Consider the following 18210-nt stretch of genomic DNA (forward strand, 5'->3'; position numbering starts at 1 on the left):
CTCTCTTCCTCCTGCTCTCTAACCCTCTCCTCTCTCTCTCTCTCTCCTCCTGCTCTCTAACCTCTCTCTCTCTCTCTCTCTCCTCCTGCTCTCTAACCCTCTCCCTCTCTCTCTCTCTCCTGCTCTCTAACCCTCTCTCTCTCTCTCTCTTCCTCCTGCTCTCTAACCCTCTCTCTCTCTCTTCCTCCTGCTCTCTAACCCTCTCTCTCTCTCTCTTCCTCCTGCTCTCTAACCCTCTCCTCTCTCTCTCTCTCCTCCTGCTCTCTAACCCTCTCCCTCTCTCTCTCTCTCCTCCTGCTCTCTAACCCTCTCCTCTCTCCTCTCTCTCCCTCCTGCTCTCTAACCCTCTCCTCTCTCTCTCTCTTCCCTCCTGCTCTCTAACCCTCTCTCTCTCTCTCTCTCCCTCCTGCTCTCTAACCCTCTCCCTCTCTTTCTCTCCTCTCCTGCTCTCTAACCCTCTCCTCTCTCTCTCCTCCTGCTCTCTAACCCTCTCCTCTCTCTCTCTCTCTCCTCCTGCTCTCTAACCCTCTCTCTCTCTCTCTCTCTTCCTCCTGCTCTCTAACCCTCTCCTCTCTCTCTCTCTCCCTCCTGCTCTCTAACCCTCTCTCTCTCTCTTCCTCCTGCTCTCTAACCCTCTCCTCTCCCTCTCTCTTCCTCCTGCTCTCTAACCCTCTCTCTCTCTCTCTCTTCCTCCTGCTCTCTAACCCTCTCTCTCTCTCTCTCTTCCCTCCTGCTCTCTAACCCTCTCTCTCTCTCTCTTCCTCCTGCTCTCTAACCCTCTCCCTCTCTCTCTCTCTCCCTCCTGCTCTCTAACCCTCTCTCTCTCTCTCTCTTCCCTCCTGCTCTCTAACCCTCTCTCTCTCTCTCTCTTCCTCCTGCTCTCTAACCCTCTCTCTCTCTCTCTCCTCCTGCTCTCTAACCCTCTCCCTCTCTCTCTCTTCCTCCTGCTCTCTAACCCTCTCTCTCTCTCTCTCCTCCTGCTCTCTAACCCTCTCTCTCTCTCTCTCTTCCCTCCTGCTCTCTAACCCTCTCTCTCTCTCTTCCTCCTGCTCTCTAACCCTCTCTCTCTCTCTCTCTCCCTCCTGCTCTCTAACCCTCTCTCTCTCTCTCTTCCTCCTGCTCTCTAACCCTCTCCCTCTCTCTCTCTTCCTCCTGCTCTCTAACCCTCTCCTCTCTCTCTCTCTTCCTCCTGCTCTCTAACCCTCTCTCTCTCTCTCTCCTTCTCTCTCTCTCTCTTACCCTCTCTCTCTCTCTCTCTTCCTCCTGCTCTCTACCCTCTCTCTCTCTCTTCCTCCTGCTCTCTAACCCTCTCTCTCTCTCTCTCTCCTCCTGCTCTCTAACCCTCTCCCTCTCTCTCTCTCCTCCTGCTCTCTAACCCTCTCTCTCTCTCTCTCTCCTGCTCTCTAACCCTCTCTCTCTCTCTCTCCTCCTGCTCTCTAACCTCTCTCTCTCTCTCTTCTCTGCTCTCTACCCTCCTCTCTCTCTCTCCTCCTGCTCTCTACTCTCTCTCTCCTCTCTCTCTACCCTCTCTCTCTCCTCCTGCTCTCTAACCCTCTCTCTCTCTCTCTTCCTCCTGCTCTCTAACCCTCCTCTCTCTCTCTCTCCTCCTGCTCTCTAACCCTCTCTCTCTCTCTCTTCCTCCTGCTCTCTAACCCTCTCCTCTCTCTCTCTCCTCCTGCTCTCTAACCCTCTCCTCTCTCTCTCTTCTCTGCTCTCTAACCCTCTCTCTCTCTCTCTCTTCTCCTGCTCTCTAACCCTCTCTCTCTCTCTCTCCTCCTGCTCTCTAACCTCTCCCTCTCTCTCTCTCTTCCTCCTGCTCTCTAACCCTCTCTCTCTCTCTCTTCCTCCTGCTCTCTAACCCTCTCCTCTCTCTCTCTCTTCCTCCTGCTCTCTAACCCTCTATCTCTCTCTCTCTTCCTCCTGCTCTCTAACCCTCTCCTCTCTCTCTCCTCCTGCTCTCTAACCCTCTCCTCTCTCTCTCTCCTCCTGCTCTCTACCCTCCTCTCTCTCTCTCTCCTGCTCTCTACCTCTCTCTCTCTCTTCCTCCTGCTCTCTAACCTCTCTCTCTCTCTCTCTCTCCCTCCTGCTCTCTAACCCTCTCTCTCTCTCTCTCTTCCTCCTGCTCTCTAACCCTCTCTCCTCTCTCTCTCCCTCCTGCTCTCTAACCCTCTCTCTCTCTCTCTCTTCCTGCTCTCTACCCTCTCTCTTCTCTCTTCCTCCTGCTCTCTAACCCTCTCTCTCTCTCTCTCTTCCTCCTGCTCTCTAACCCTCCCTCTTCTCTCCTCCTGCTCTCTAACCCTCTCCCTCTCTCTCTTCCTCCTGCTCTCTACCTCCTCTCTCTCTCTCTCCTGCTCTCTACCCTCTCTCTCTCTCCTCCTGCTCTCTAACCCTCTCTCTCTCTCTCTCTCTCTCTCCTCCTGCTCTCTAACCCTCTCTCTCTCTCTTCTCCTGCTCTCTCTCTCTCTCTCTGCTCTCTAACCCTCTCCTCTCTCTCTCTCTTCCTCCTGCTCTCTAACCCTCTCTCTCTCTCTCTCCTCCTGCTCTCTAACCCTCTCTCTCTCTCTCTCTCCCTCCTGCTCTCTAACCCTCTCTCTCTCTCTCTTCCTCCTGCTCTCTAACCCTCTCTCTCTCTCTCTCTCTCCCTCCTGCTCTCTAACCCTCTCTCTCTCTCTCTCCCTCCTGCTCTCTAACCCTCTCTCTCTCTCTCTTCCTCCCTGCTCTAACCCTCTCTCTCTCTCTCTCCCTCCTGCTCTCTAACCCTCTCCCTCTCTCTCTCTCTCTCTTCCTCCTGCTCTCTAACCCTCTCTCTCTCTCTCTCCTCCTGCTCTCTAACCCTCTCCCTCTCTCTCTCTCTCTCTTCCTCCTGCTCTCTAACCCTCTCTCTCTCTCTCTCCCTCCTGCTCTCTAACCCTCTCTCTCTCTCTCTCTCTCTCTTCCTCCTGCTCTCTAACCCTCTCCCTCTCTCTCTCTCTCCCTCCTGCTCTCTAACCCTCTCCCTCTCTCTCTCTCTCCCTCCTGCTCTCTAACCCTCTCCCTCTCTCTCTCTCTTCCTCCTGCTCTCTAACCCTCTCCCTCTCTCTCTCCCTCCTGCTCTCTAACCCTCTCCCTCTCTCTCTCTCTCCCTCCTGCTCTCTAACCCTCTCCCTCTCTCTCTCTCTCTCCCTCCTGCTCTCTAACCCTCTCCCTCTCTCTCTCTCTTCCTCCTGCTCTCTAACCCTCTCCCTCTCTCTCTCCCTCCTGCTCTCTAACCCTCTCCCTCTCTCTAGGTCATTTATGCTCTCAATACCAAGAATGATGAGCACGAAGAAGAAATGGAGTCTCTGAAAGAAGCCCACGAGGACGAGGTAAGAACAGCAGAAACCACCTCGCACTTCTCATCCTCGGGACCTATTACACCTAAAATACACTACAAGAGTTTCCCCTCCGCTTTGACATAGGATTTCCAGTTGGGCTCAGCCTGTCTTTGTTGACTGTAGTCTGCTGTTGTTGTGGGCAGTTGTTGTGTCAATTAGCAGCAAAATATGTTGGTGTATTATGGTTACAGGTTTCTAATCGTCAACGATTATATCAAACGTGTTTGAATTTCTCTTGTAGTGTAAACTGGTTCAACGACCCGACTCAACTCAACTCAACTCAACTCAACTCAACTCAACTCAACTCACACGTGCATGTGGAATCCCGTCAATATCCAATGGAAAACTAGGAGGCAATGAGCCAAAAGCAGTCAAATCGCTAGTCTTCATACAATAGGCTAGATATTTCTGATAACAAGGCACATGTGAATGAGGGCAGCAAAGACGCTATGCTGGTTGCTCACGGTTAAGCCAGAAAGAATAAAACTGAAACCTCCCATTACAAATTTCAAAATAAAAGTATACCATTGCAACCGTTTTGTGTGTGTGATCCGAAATACCCCAAGTACCAAAGAGGAAATAAATAACACATTTGCATAGAAACCTGTTTTAAATTAACGTAACGTTGTGGCTTCGAAAAGTCAATTTTAACCCGTAGTGAGTTATGCAGTAATACATTGGCGCTTTTATTTTGAAACTAAAATGATGTCTAGCTTCCGGTGGTAGTGTGGTCACGTGAGTTTGCTGGTTATTTGTGTTGTGGGTTCAAGACACCGTCTGATGACTTGAAAGACGTGAGTTTGCTGGGCGCAACGGTCGGGTCGTGTATTTTGATCTGTGATTCCAGGCGTGTGATGTATTTCAGTGAGTTTTTCAGTTGTGATAAAAAAGTCTTAATGAACACGACTGTAGTGTAAACTCCCAGTCTTTTCATAATCACAGTTAAGATTTCAAAGTCTGCTAGCTAGTGTATTTCCTACATTAAGGGGGACGGTCACGTCTGGGGGGCGGAGTGGGGGGGATGGGGGGGGGGTGTATCATGCTGGGTTGGGCATATACAGTATTGACATATATAATTTTTAAGATTAATTTTCTCCCATAATGATTCCGTGAATGAATGAATGAAAATGTATTTCGAACGTTAAAAAAAGGAAATATACCGGTACATGTACACAGTTGTATTATGGGATGTGCGTTTCCCAGGCAACGACACACGTTTTGGAACAGCGCTGCACACTGGTGCAATGCTCCTAAAAGCGAAATGCTTATTGTTTTGAATGATTTGGCATCTTCTATTACTGTCAACACTGTCAACACCAGTAGTAATAGTATGCCATAAAGATTTATTGAGATTTTGGGGAGAGCAGAAACAAAATCAAAAAATCTAATAAAAATAAAAATAATGCAGCTAAATCTGATCGTTATTACGATAACTTTACTGTGAATTTAATTGACTGCTTTAAACTTGAAATTGAAATGTGTGTGGTTTGTGCAATGTTTTGCAATACAAGTCAGGACATTGAAGGGATTATGTCCATGAGATTAGAATTTTAAGAAATAAAGACCAGTCTCTAATAAACAGGTAATAGGAAACATCTGGTAGAAATACTTTTGTACTTTATTACATTTCAGAGCCTGTTCTTTACTTTTACTTTAACATGAGTAAACAAGTTGAATCAGTGCTTCAACGTTTACCTTTTGACTTCAACTTTTACTTTTGTCTTTTTTTCTTAGACAAGTAAAGCCCAATTTATGCTTTGTCTGCTGACACTTTTGAAACGGTCGCCGACAGAAATGAGGACTTGAGTCGACACTTTCAAGTGTCGGCGAGCAGTGTCTGCTACCTGGTGAAATGTCTAGTGTCGCTGAGTAGTAGCAAGTCTGACTTCCTTGTTTTAATTTTCGCTCGATTGAAATGAATGAACGTGTCCCCGCTGTTTTTATCAGCCTGTCCTTGATGTATGACTTCGTGAAAATCACAAAAAACACTGTGACCAATTTCCCAGAGAGAGAGGAGGTGAGTTGTGTGGTTGGTTGTGTGTCGTTTATATGCGGCTGCAGCCAAGTACGTTACATCTTGGCTCCGAGGTGGTTTCACTGTGCGTTCCATTCCCTCTCTTGCCTTGGCTGTCTAGCGTTCGAGTGTCACGTGACCGTTGAACCGAGGCCAACATTCACTGAAGTATAAATACAACACCATAAGCGACACTTTATTTTTTGTCTGCGACCATGTGCTGAGCGACACTTTCTAATAAGTATAAATGAATCTTAACTGTACTCCTACGTCAGTAAAGAATGTGTGTACCTGTCCCACCTCTGCTCAGGTCCAACACATTGTGACAGAAAGCAGAGAGAAGATTGTGCACTACCAGAGTAAGATGGCCGACGAGGCAGAGCTGAGGCGCCGGCTGGCCTGTCTGGAGGAATCTGTCCAACTCCACGAACACATGAAGAGACAGGTCAGAGGTCATTCACTGCTTCTGCTTCACTTGGTCTTGGTTGCATTTCATGTCGTTTGATGTAGTTCATTCAAGAACACTCTCGTCATAGATTTATAACCATTCATGGCATGAATGGAAATACAGTTATGTTTGGCGTTGAAGGCTCCGTTCTTTACAGAAGATGCTCCTCCCTGAACCCGGCCCAGCAGCAGCATCAAGCTACGCCGAGCAGGGAGGGCCGCAAAAATCCCCCCCATGGGGATAGAAGATTCCAGATTAATTTAAAGCCATAGTGAGTAACAGAGGGAGCCTAAGCAAGTCAACTTTTTGAGTCCTGCAGACGCTTGAGCTAGAATACATGATTAGCCTTTTGAGCCATGCAGACTCTGAGCTAGAAAGGTGGAGGCTGGGGTGGTGGAGGCAATGCAATTGCCAGCAGCAACGGTGTGAAGCAGCGTAGGTGGAGCAAAGATCAGAGTGAGAGGAGGCCGTATTTAAACGGACCGCCTTGTTGTGACCATGGCTGTGATTGGTGAATGTTTTAAGGATGGCTTTACACCGGTAATCAACCCACTTTGTATCATATATAATCTCGGTATTATAAGCACATGGGCAGTGTTTACCTTCTCTCTCTGTTTACCTCATGGAGAAAAATGCTCCTGGTCCTGTCTGCAGGCTCGTTAAGGCTCTCAATGCAATTCTATGCATGTGCGCATACTTAAAAGCATACTTAAAAGCAGCAGATTCTGCCTCTCCAGCAGAACTTCTCCGCAGCTCCGTTCTGACGCGTTGTGACGTAAAACGCGTCAGAACGGAGCGCTTTGCCAGAGGAGGAAATGGGAGATCTCCTGGAGGAAAACACAGAGGGCCCTATCTTCGCAAAAGCGGTAATTCGCTCGTTTAACGCCGTGCGCAATGCAAATTGAGGGCGGGCACAAGCGCATGCCTGTTATAATTGTACTGGGCATAGGCGTGCCACATGCCCAAGCAGGCGTTTCAGCGCTAGAAATGTGGGGATAGATGGCATTATCCTATCTTCAGCAGCGCACAATTACTTTGCGCCAAGAGCTTTGAAAAGCACCTCTTACGCGCTAAATACCTCGCTGCGCTGGAGCGCAGCATAATCTCCGTGCTGCGCAGGACATCAAATTCTGCTGCTAAAATTGGGTATTAGCAGATAATTCAGTGAGGCAATCAACTATAACTCACTGAGAAACTTATCACATCGCAAAGAGGGAAATTAATGGAGAAAACTTGTTGGACAATGGACATAGGCTATTCACCTTCATAACCCGGAGGGTCATTGGCACTAGGGATGTCTGATATATCGGCCGATATTAGCATACAAAATTAATATCGGAAAATATCGGTTTTCATGCCGATATTTTTTTTTTATTATTATTATGATTATTTTTAATACAGGGGGAGTCTCACTGAGCGCAATGCTCTCTTTTTCAGGAGTGCCCTGTTCACACACACACACACATTCATACCTGGAAGCTGACCAGTACAACCACAGTCTCATCTGCTGGCCACTGAGCAGCTCCACTGGAGCGGTTGGGGTTAAGGGCCTTGCTCAAGGGCAGCTCAGTGGTGGTTATGAGGGAGGGGCAGGCGCTGCTTTTTCACTTTCCCCACCCAGATTTATCCTGCCGGTCCCGGGGATTGAACCGACGACCTTCTGGTCACAAGCTCGCTTCTCTAACCGTTGGGCCACCACCGCCCCAATAACACTTACAACTTTAACACAACGTGCATATTATATATTAAACTCTTCAGCTAGATTAAGCTACATTATGTAACTTGTTACCTGAAATGTTGGTGGAAAAAAAGCCCGCTTATATCGGTATCGGTTGATATCGGTTGATATCGGTATCGGAAACTAAGAGTTGGACATTATCGGATATCGGTAAAAAAGCCAATATCGAACATCCCTAGTTGGCACCACAGACGATCTGTCAATAAGCTCTCTCCATCCTCGGCACGAGTGAGTACACTCTATTACGCATGGAGAGAATTACAGCATATTGCATGCCTCGCGCAAACAGCGATCGTTGTACTTACAGTACAACAGGAACAGGATACGCATCATGCACACTCTTCTTCTCTGCCTTTGGCAGCAGTCGGTGCCCTATGGGCAGCAGTGCTGCCGCCTCTGGTCAGGATGCAGCATGCAGCATACGGGTAGGAGAGCTTTTTGAACAGCCTTTCCCCCTCATTGCCGATGAGACGGCTGTACTGGAATATGGGAGTACAGTAGCAGGGTCACGTTATGGGGCTATGAGTGTATCAGTACTTTTTGAAAAGATTTCAGCACATTTGAACAATAATACCGTGATAATACTGATAACTGTGATGATTTGGATCTGTTTGATCTCTACTTCTCAGTTCCTGCGGTGCGAACACAACACTAAGTGCTCCGCCAACTGTTCTTAGAACTATAATAATAAGAGACACTCAAAGCGCTTCACATATCAGGGGAGGGAAGTCAACTCATCCACCACCGATGTGTAGCAGCCACCTGGGTGATGCACGGCAGCCAGTTTGCTCCAGAACGCTCACCACACATCAGCCTATCAGAACGCTCACCACACATCAGCCTATCAGAACGCTCACCACACATCAGCCTATCACAGTGAGAGAGTTGAGGACTGAATGTGCCAATTAAGTAACGAGGGATGATTAGGTGCCAGGTGGCCATGATGGAAGGAAGGCCCCCCCCCATGGCATTCTGGACAAAATCTCCACATTTTAGAGGAAACTAAAGGAGGAGGAAATGGAAAAATAAATACTCAGTAGAGTACAGATCCCCGAAAATCCTAGTCAAGTACAGTAACAAAGTATTTGTACTTCCCATTTCTGATAATCCACTACCGTCTCCAACGTGTTAGGCACACCTGTTCAATAACCATGCTGTTTAATCAGCACCTTGACATGCCACACCCATCGGCCACACCTGTCGGGTGGATGGGTTATCTTGGCAAAGCATGAAGTGCTCATTAACACAGATTTAAACACTTTTGTGAACAGAATTTGTGCGTGTAGAAAAAAGAAATAGAAATGATGTATGCATAGAAAGTCTTTTTGTATTTTGTGGAAAAATGGCAGCAAAAACAAAAGTGTTTATATTTTTGTTGAGTATAAATTGAGCTAAGCCAAATTGAGTGGCATCTAATGCTATGTAATGTAATTCCACGAGGTTGCAGTTTGTAATCATGTGTAACGTGCTGGAGTTGTAATTGTAATATAGAGAGCCAAAGTCACGCCCACTTCCGGTTTAGGCATACGCACCAAGCGATGTCATCCGCCATTTATTTTCCCATACACATTTGGTAAAATGCTCATAAAAACAGTGTTACTTGGTCAAACCAAGCGATTCAGCTATATTTAGAATCACGACACGATTTCAGACGGACAAGCCCGTCTTTATTGTCACACGATTACAATCAACACATGCACGGAGGGCCACAACACACACATGCTGACGGTGGCCGGTGAAATTTGTCCTCTGCATTTAACCCATCCTGGCTTTGTCCTTTTCTCCGGGGGGCAGGCCAGGAGCAGTGGTCGCTTTCTCGTACAGCGCCCGGGGACCGACTTCGGATGTTGTCGTCACTGGTCGGATGACGATGACGATCTGATCTTCTGCATGTTTTTTTTAATGGGGGGGTTATATACGGAGGAACCCCCCTGGGGGAGCACGGGGAGAACATGCAAACTCCACACAGACAGAAAGGCCCTTACGACGATCAGGGGAGACCATAGAACATTTCACCTGGACAAAATCTTTTGTTTTTGTTTTTAATGTTTTGGTCCGAGTGAAATGTTCCATGGTCTCTCCCGATTCTAAATATAGCGTGGCTTTGGCTCTCTATAGCAGTGATTCTCAAATTGTTTCACATGAGGGACCCCTAAACTGACAAAAATTAGACCACATACTTGATAGGATTTTGCCCCACGGTCCCCCATAAGATTGATGCTTTTTGATGTTTTATTACAGGACGTGTATAAAACCCATGACCAAAATAATAATTGTGTTACTTACGAATGGAATTATAGCGAAAATAAAGTACCTCCCTTTTGGCTGGGGACCCCCTGGAACCCCTGGGGGTCCCCGGACCCCCATTTGAGAACCACTGCTCTATAGTATAGTTGAAGGTAATGTGACTGTCTTTCAGGCCCTGGCAGAGTTTGAGATGTACAGACAGAGAATGGAGGATTCCCAGCTCTGCACTGAGGCCCAACACACACAGAGAGTGGTGTCTATGAGCCGAGAGGTACGCACGCACGCACACACGCGCACGCACACACACACACACACACACACACACACACACACACACACACACACACACACACACACTCACTTATGCAACAGTATGGAACGGTTTTTAAACAAAAAAAATTGAACATTGATTAGGTTGCGTTCACAGCGTTTTTCTGTGCGCAGTAGTGGCAGCAAGATACATTTGCCCTTAGTTATGAACGGTAATGCGCAAATGATGCTCGAGTGAAATCGCCGGCGCTGACTGCAGCTGGCCGTCCTATCGGCGCAGCTCGGCGGAGGGGCCGTGCAGCTCCTCGAAAATGTGACTCCGCGGCGTTAACGCGGACGTGACGTGACGTGACCAGCACGAGAGCTGTGATTGGATGTACTTGTTGTGAGGAATGAGGAAATGCACTTTCGGCGGCAAGGCTCCAAGTCGGGGCTGCGCAGAACCCTGTCAGCGCCTTAAGCTGAAATCTAGCTTGCAGTCAGGAAACAGTTGACCTGTTGCTGCTTGGTGCACTTTGCGGAGTTAACCACCCGTCAGGTGGTTCTTCACCTCCACAATTCCTGACAGTTCAAGTTCAAGTTCAAGTTTATTTCTATTTGCATAAAAATGTACATTAAAATGCATTGGAATTCTTGTTCACAAGCCACACCCCCAACATGGTATAAAAAAGAGAAACACAAATACAGAGAGCACATGACAGACACGAGAACATGGTAGACATGGATACATTCAGCATGTCGGCACAGTGCATGGTAAAAAGTATCAAATATGATTATAAGAAGGCAACGTAATAAAGTGCTGTTATGCCAGAATGGCACGCTTGCACAAGAAAAAAATGAAAGGATATTATAATAAGATAGTACAGTAATAGCAGCAGATCTAAAGATAAGTCCCCCGAGTTTAAAATCATGGTGGGTGACGTAGTTGTTAACACCAAGGAGGAGATTACGTACCTTGGCTGCATTTTAGATAACAAACTTTCTGGAGAAAGCATGGCCTCAAAAGTGATTTCCAAAGTTAATCAAAGAACCAAATTCCTAGCCAGAATTTCTTCTTTCATTGACAAGAGCCCCATTGAAACCTTGGCAAATGCTCTGATTCAATGTCACTTTGACTATGCTTGCTCCTCCTGGTTCACGGGAATCACCATCAAACTCAAAAACAGGCTTCAGACCTCCCAGAATAAATTAATACGGGTTATTCTGAAACTTCATCCCAGAGTCCATCTCCTCCCCTCTCACTTCCATAGCCTTAGGTGGCTCAGAGTGGAGGAGAGGGTTTCCCAAATCAAATTGTGCATGGTATTTAGGATCTTTAAACGGGAGGCTCCTCGCTACCTCTCTGACTATTTTTGTAAAGTCAGTGAGGTACATGGCTACTCCACAAGAGGAAGCACCTCCAACATTGTTCCCCCTAAATTTAAAACTCTAAAGGGTAAATGCACCTTTTCTTACTCAGCAGCTATTTTATGGAATAAACTCCCTGAGAGTATTAACACATTGAGTGCCAGCCATGTTTTCAATCCTGTAGGTAACTTGTGCCAGGGGTGTTTTTGACGATTCTGGCTCATTTTACAACAGCCGAGGATTATTTTCTGTTAAGAATTCATGAACACCAATCATCTAAAAATAACTAATAGAATGTGTGCTTTCTCTGTCTAAAAGAGTTAGTTTGCAGAGTTAGTAGTTATGTAGATATTAGCCGTTGAGTACAGCATGGTTTCAGCGTCTGGAAATTTATTCAGAGATAAATGGCTTTTTGTGAAACAGTCACTTTAACCATTCATTTTTGGCATCAGTAAGACCGTCAGACATTCTAAACAATAGTTTTGAACAGTAATTTCCTCCATAACAACAGGAAACACCCCTCTCATTCAAACTCCTCCCTCCGTGTGTCTTCTCCTCCTTCCTCCTGGCTCTAACAGCGGGCGTGTCAGAAGCGCGTTGCTGCTGCCTGCCTGCCTGTCTGCGTGCCTGCCTGCCTGCTTGCCTGCGTGCGGACGCTCCTTGTGCGAGTCAAGATGGGCCGGGGAATGCGTGGGCGATGGGCAGATGTTGATTCTGGCCTTTCTGAGGTGTTTCAAAGTGTGTTTCACCTATCATCTATTTTGCAAATCGCTCTCCGCTCTCTGTGTGCTGCTGCCTGCGCGCGGCCGCTCTCGGGCAAGACGAGTCTGAAATGGATTACTGTAAAATCGCCTCGCCATTTCCTTGAATGGCTTGCTCCCGCGGTGTGTGTGTGTGTGTGTGTGTGTGTGTGTGTGTGTGTGTGTGTGTGTGTGTGTGTGTGTGTGTGTGTGTGTGTGTGTGTTCGCGCGTTGCTCCGCGGCTCTGGGGGGAGGGGATCTCTGTCCGTTCTGTGTGTGTGTCTCCGGGCTTCTGACTGTAAAATCGCCAAGCCATTTCCGCGGGAGGCGGCTGCTTTTGGTCCACGGGTCCCGTGGCTGTGGCTTCTCTCTGTCTCTGTCGCCACTTAGTGGTCGGTAAAATAGATTACACACATGCTCTTGCTCCAATAGTTATCTCGAAGATGTAAAAGGGGTTGATTGATGTCCCACCGTCAAAAAAACATGTAAGACGAGTTATTTCGGCTCTGGCACTCAAGCGTTGGATTATGTAAGACGAATTATCTCGGCTATGGCACTTAACGTGTTAAGACTAGGGATGTTCATCAATTATCGAAAATCGATAATCGATCGTTAAGGATTGGAATCGATCCTGTGGCATTTGGATCGATTTTTTAATTATTAAAAAAAAATCGATGATTTTTTTTTTGGACTAGGTTTGGGTGGAATTCGTTCCTCCTCGCCCCACTCCATTGCACAGCCGACTAACGTGAGGTGGAGCTTCATATAGTCTCTAGTTTTCTGGCTGGGCACAGGCCTTTGTGCCAACAAAACTGTTTTAAACATGGGAAATTCACACCGGCATGCGGCGGGGACAGCAGTGTTGGAGAGGAGACACATTGAAATAAAGAGTTCATTGAGGAGAACACGTTGTCTTTCGTATTTTCTGCCATAGGCATTAATTTTGTAAAAAAAAAAAAAAAAAAAAAAAAAAAATTGAAAATATTGAAAATTTTCTAAGTATTAATAAAATCGATGATCGATAATTGATCGTTAATTTTCACCGATTATCGATTTTGGAAAATTTTCAAAATGAACATCCCTAATTAAGACCCTTAAAGGCCGGCTTTACCGTGGGGAATATGAATATATATTAATTCTTAAAAAATCTTAAATTTCGAATCCGTTGAAATTTTTGAAATTGCTTGTTCACAGCCAGAGAAAAAAATAAATGAAAAAAAAAAAAAAAAAAAATTGGGCCAGGTGACGCGTTTCGCGTCGAAACGCGTCACCTGGCCCATTTTTTTTTTTTTCTTTTTTTTTTTTTTTTTTTTTCATTCTTTTTTTTCTCTGGCTGTGAACAAGCAATTTCAAAAATTTCAACGGATTCGAAATTTAAGATTTTTTAAGAATTAATATATATTCATATTCCCCACGGTAAAGCCGGCCTTTAACTCCAGGTTCTCTTTTAAGCTTGCCTTGAAAAAATGGCTGGTTGGCTCCCAAATGTGATCCTAACCTTTTATTTTCCTTTTCTTATGTCCCCCGAATAGTCGCGGGTTTTAAACCCTAGGTAGGTTCCTGTTTTAGTTTATGAGCTGGTCTCTATCTTATTATTTATTGAATGATGCATTCTTGCTAGGTATCTAAATAAGCATTCACTTAAGGTTTAAGAATGTTTGGTTTGAGTGTAAAATGTTATCTGTTTGTGTTGTCTTTGCCCGCGCACACACGCGCTCATACCTGCATACAGATTCACTCCTCTTGTCCCACACACAAGGACCACAATGGAAACAAGCCCTCGGGCTTTATTGTGTTTTATTCCTTTTGAGCAATATGGTTATGTTGTGTTGTCTTGTACGATCCTGCTATTATTGTTTCAATAAAGTTATCAATCAATCAATCAAAATAAAGCAGCAGATTCAAACAAAAAGGTGCAGTTGTGCTATTCATTTAACACGTTCACTGCCGTGGACGAGTTAACTCGTCAAAAAAACAGCAACCGTTGACTGCCGTGGACGAGTTAACTCGTCAAAAAAAAAAAAAAAATTTGGACGGTGGGACGTGGATCAAAGCCCCCTACATCCCCTATAAAAATATGGGAGCCACTGAACGTGTACAACCCATTCCACCGACCCACTAAGTGGCGACAGTGCTCTCCAGACTAGAGAAAGCCGGGCAAAAACAGCAGGAAAAAGCGTGAGGAAACCATTCTCATGAGAATGGTTTGGCGAAAACGCTTTCGTGCTGGGAGCTGGCGCACAACGGTGGGGGATTCCAAAAATAGACTCTGGGTGCAACACACTTTGAAACACGCAGCAGAAAGCCCAGAATCGCACGCAGCTTCATCCCAGCTCACAACCGAACCCCCAGAAACGAACAAGCCCGATCCAGACTCGCCCGACGAGCGGCCGCCAGGCAGCACAGACAGGCAGCAGAGACTCGCCTGTGACACACGCTGCAAAGCCACCAGAGACACACCCACGGAGGGAGGAGTTTGCGGGGTGCTGTGGGGGTGCTGTTATATTGGAGGAAATTACTGTTCAGAACTATTGTTTAGATGTCTGATGTCTCACTGATGCCAAAAATAAATGGTTAAAGTGACTGTTCTGCCTGTTCTATCGAATTTCACAAAAAGGCATTTATCTCAGCTTTCCTTTTCAGACGCTGAAACCATGCTGTATTCAACTGCTAATGCCTACATAACTACTAACTCTACAAACTAACTCTTTTAGACAGAGAAAGCACACATTCTATTAGTTCTTTTGAGATATTTTGTGTTCACAAAGTCCTAGCAGAAAATAATCCTCGGCTCTTGAAAGATGCTCTTGAAAGATGAGCCAGAATCCTCAAAAAAAACCTTGGCAGAAGCTACCTACTGTATTGGAAAATCTGTTGGCAGTGAATGTGTTAAGAACCTGACTGCCTCTGGGAAGAAGCTGTTCACCAGTCTGCTTGTATGAACCCTGTGCTTCACCTTCCTGTCTGGGGAGCTCTCCCATCGGAAGCGTCTGCCCGAAGGAAGTCGGGTGATCAGACCATTTCCTGGGTGACTGGGGTCAGCGATTCTTTTCTGGGCTCTGTTGCGGCACCTTTTAACACAGATGTCTCTCACAGAAGGCAGGTCTGCGCCTATGATCTTTTGGGCTGTTCTCACAACTCCGATAGGCAAACTGGTATGGATCAATGGACTGAGGAATGACAGATTTAATGTGCTCCAAAACGAGCCTCTCAAAACATTTCATTACAACAGATGTTGGAGCCACTGGGCGGTAGTCATTTAAACAGGTGATCTTAGCTTTCTTTGGTATAGGAACAATAGTTGATTTCTTAAAGGTCCCATTCCGTGCAAAAGCTGTTTTTACTTGTAAATGCATATATACTGCTGTCATCCCTCCCTGTAATGAGTGGTCACAAGCTCAGAACTGCCACAGTTGGATTTGTCCCTATCCAGCTTCCCCCTGCAGTCTCCTTCAAGCCACACCCCCAAACGCTTCGTTTGCCCAGAGGGGGATTGGGACGTCACGAGCTTCCTCACGCATACTGCGCGGGTCTCTCTCACACAAGCTATCTGCACCATTTTGTCTATAGCCACAAAATTAACAGCGACGCCAACTGTACGTGATCCAGCAACTGCGGAGGTGCATTCGGTAAGTCTAGGCATTTTGAGATGTCCTCTTTAGCGTAGCAACGTTAAGTTAGCGATAGCGTTAGTTGTGGACACAACCCAGCGTGCTGGTCCACAGACGCTAATCTGATTGGCCGCTGGGAGCCTGGGGCGGGCTCTCCCTCAGCGGCCAATGGGAACTGTTAGTTCTGAATATATTATAGAAACAGACCATTCTTGGGACGCAACGAGATGAGGAAGTGACAACTCCGTCACAACAAACGGGGTTGCTATATTTTCGACAAATTAATCCAGAATCATGTTTTATGGACCAGAGAAACACGTTTTTAAGAGGTTACAGCTGCACGAATTGGGACCTTTAAAACACCTGGGAACGGTAGAGGACGCAAGAGAAAGATTGAACAGCTCTGTGAACACGGGGGCCAGCTCAGAGGAGCACAGTTTGAATGCTCGAGACGGGATACCGTCTGGCCCTGCTGCCTTATGGGCGTTTACCCTCCCAAAGACCCTCCTCACCTCGCACTCTGAAAACATCAATTCAGGAATAGCACAGGTGACATCATGCAAAACACTGGTCTCAGATTGAGACGCGGCCCCTGGTGAAACATCACTGCTCGTTTCAAAGCGAGCAAAGAAAGCGTTCAACTCGTCAGGTAAGTCATCATTGTTGGTGACAGCCAAGCTTTTCATAGGCTTGTAGCCCGTGAGGGACTGTAGCCGCTGCCACACCCGCCGACCGTCAGAGCTCTGATGCTCCAGTTTGGAGCTGTATCTCCGCATGGCGCCGCTAATAGCCCTCTCCAAGTCGTAGCGTGCTCTTTTATATAGGCACGGGTCACCAGAATTAAAAGCAGCAGTGCAAGCTTTAAGCTTACTCCGCACGTCATTATTCATCCAAGGCTTTTGATTTGGATAAAAAATGCACAGTCTTTGTTGGGATGCATAAGTCAATGCAAAAGTCAATACAAAACAACATACTAGTATAGGATTGCCTAATTTGCATAAAAAACACTTTTTAAGACATAGTGTAATACAAAAAATCGGATGATGATGATGATGATGATTATTATTGTTATTGTTATTGTTATTATTATTATTATTATTATTATTATTATATTATTATCTTTGGGGGGGGGGGGGGGTTGGAAGGATCCTATTCTCCTGTAGTGTCAAAAGGTTTTTTGTTGTTGTTGTTGCCCCGGATAGACCAGAACTGCGCCGTGTCATCAAGCGTCAAGGCCTCGCCCATTTTACGGGGAAACCCACCATAGGAAAAAACAAGTAGCCGAAAACACTTCAAACAAACTATTTAAAATGGTTTAATTTGATATAATTTAGATATGCCGAAGGATTATGAACAGAAGATGTGAGCGTTTGGCTCGGCACAGGCTGAGATGGAGTTGGCAATAGCACATAAACCATGATAATAGCATGTTTTGGACTTTTTTCACCAGGTGGAGGAGATGCGTGTGGACTTTGAAGAGAAGCTGCGGACGTTCGGCCAGGCCCAGGCCCAGTTTGAAGCAGATAAATGGAGAGCGCTGGAGGAGCTGAGGCTCAGCCACCGCCTGGAGGTGGAGGAGCTCCTCAACAATCAGCAGAACCAGAGCGCCAGCTCCACTGAAGACCAGGAGAAACTGGCTGAGCTCCATAGACAAGAGGTGGGCTCAGAGAGAGCGAGAGCAGAAACTGGCCGAGCTCCATAGACAAGAGGTGGGCTCAGAGAGAGCAAGAGGAGAAACTGGCCGAGCTCCATAGAGAAGAGGTGGGCTCAGAGAGAGCGACAGGAGAAACTGGCCGAGCTCCATAGAGAAGAGGTGGGCTCAGAGAGAGCGAGAGCAGAAACTGGCCGAGCTCCATAGACAAGAGGTGGGCTCAGAGAGAGCGAGAGGAGAAACTGGCCGAGCTCCATAGAGAAGAGGTGGGCTCAGAGAGAGCGAGAGGAGAAACTGGCCGAGCTCCATAGAGAAGAGGTGGGCTCAGAGAGAGCGAGAGGAGAAACTGGCCGAGCTCCATAGACAAGAGGTGGGCTCAGAGAGAGCGAGAGGAGAAACTGGCCGAGCTCCATAGACAAGAGGTGGGCTCAGAGAGAGCCCACCTCTATGTTGTTTACATTTTAAAAACTGCGACAGTTCACACAACTTTAACACAGCATGCATATATTATACATCAAACTCTTGAGCTACTTCTGCTCTCACTCAGAATGTCAAAATCTAAGCGATGTGATGTATAGTTTTTGAGATATGAACGTTTTTTTGGCACAACTCATACTAGTTAACAGCCACGCATCCGGGGCATTTGCAGTGTCGTGACGTCACGCTGGTTCCTCATATAATGCATTATGAGCCCATTCATAAGACATTATAATGCATTTATAAGGCTATAAAAAATAAATAAATACATGTTTATTATCATGCATGACAACTTATTACAAGGTTTATAAAGT

At 46.4% G+C, this 18210-nt stretch overlaps 2 protein-coding genes across 4 annotated transcripts in view; both read left to right on the forward strand.

Annotated features, from left to right (window-relative positions):
- The window catches only part of LOC310774159 (uncharacterized protein), a 794006-nt gene that overhangs the window by 35852 nt on the left and 739944 nt on the right, over positions 1 to 18210 (forward strand). The window lies entirely within an intron of this gene.
- The window catches only part of fam184aa (family with sequence similarity 184 member Aa), a gene marked incomplete at its 5' end in the record, with an annotated part of 110190 nt that overhangs the window by 2443 nt on the left and 89537 nt on the right, over positions 1 to 18210 (forward strand). The window contains 4 exons of the mRNA XM_083634256.1: positions 3267 to 3344; positions 5678 to 5812; positions 9973 to 10071; positions 17219 to 17425. Coding sequence (XP_083490382.1) covers positions 3267 to 3344; positions 5678 to 5812; positions 9973 to 10071; positions 17219 to 17425 — 519 coding nt within the window. The remainder of the gene's footprint in view (positions 1 to 3266; positions 3345 to 5677; positions 5813 to 9972; positions 10072 to 17218; positions 17426 to 18210) is intronic.

Source organism: Poromitra crassiceps (assembly GCF_964638095.1).
Source record: "Poromitra crassiceps genome assembly, chromosome: 3".
NCBI classification, from domain to species: domain Eukaryota; kingdom Metazoa; phylum Chordata; class Actinopteri; order Beryciformes; family Melamphaidae; genus Poromitra; species Poromitra crassiceps.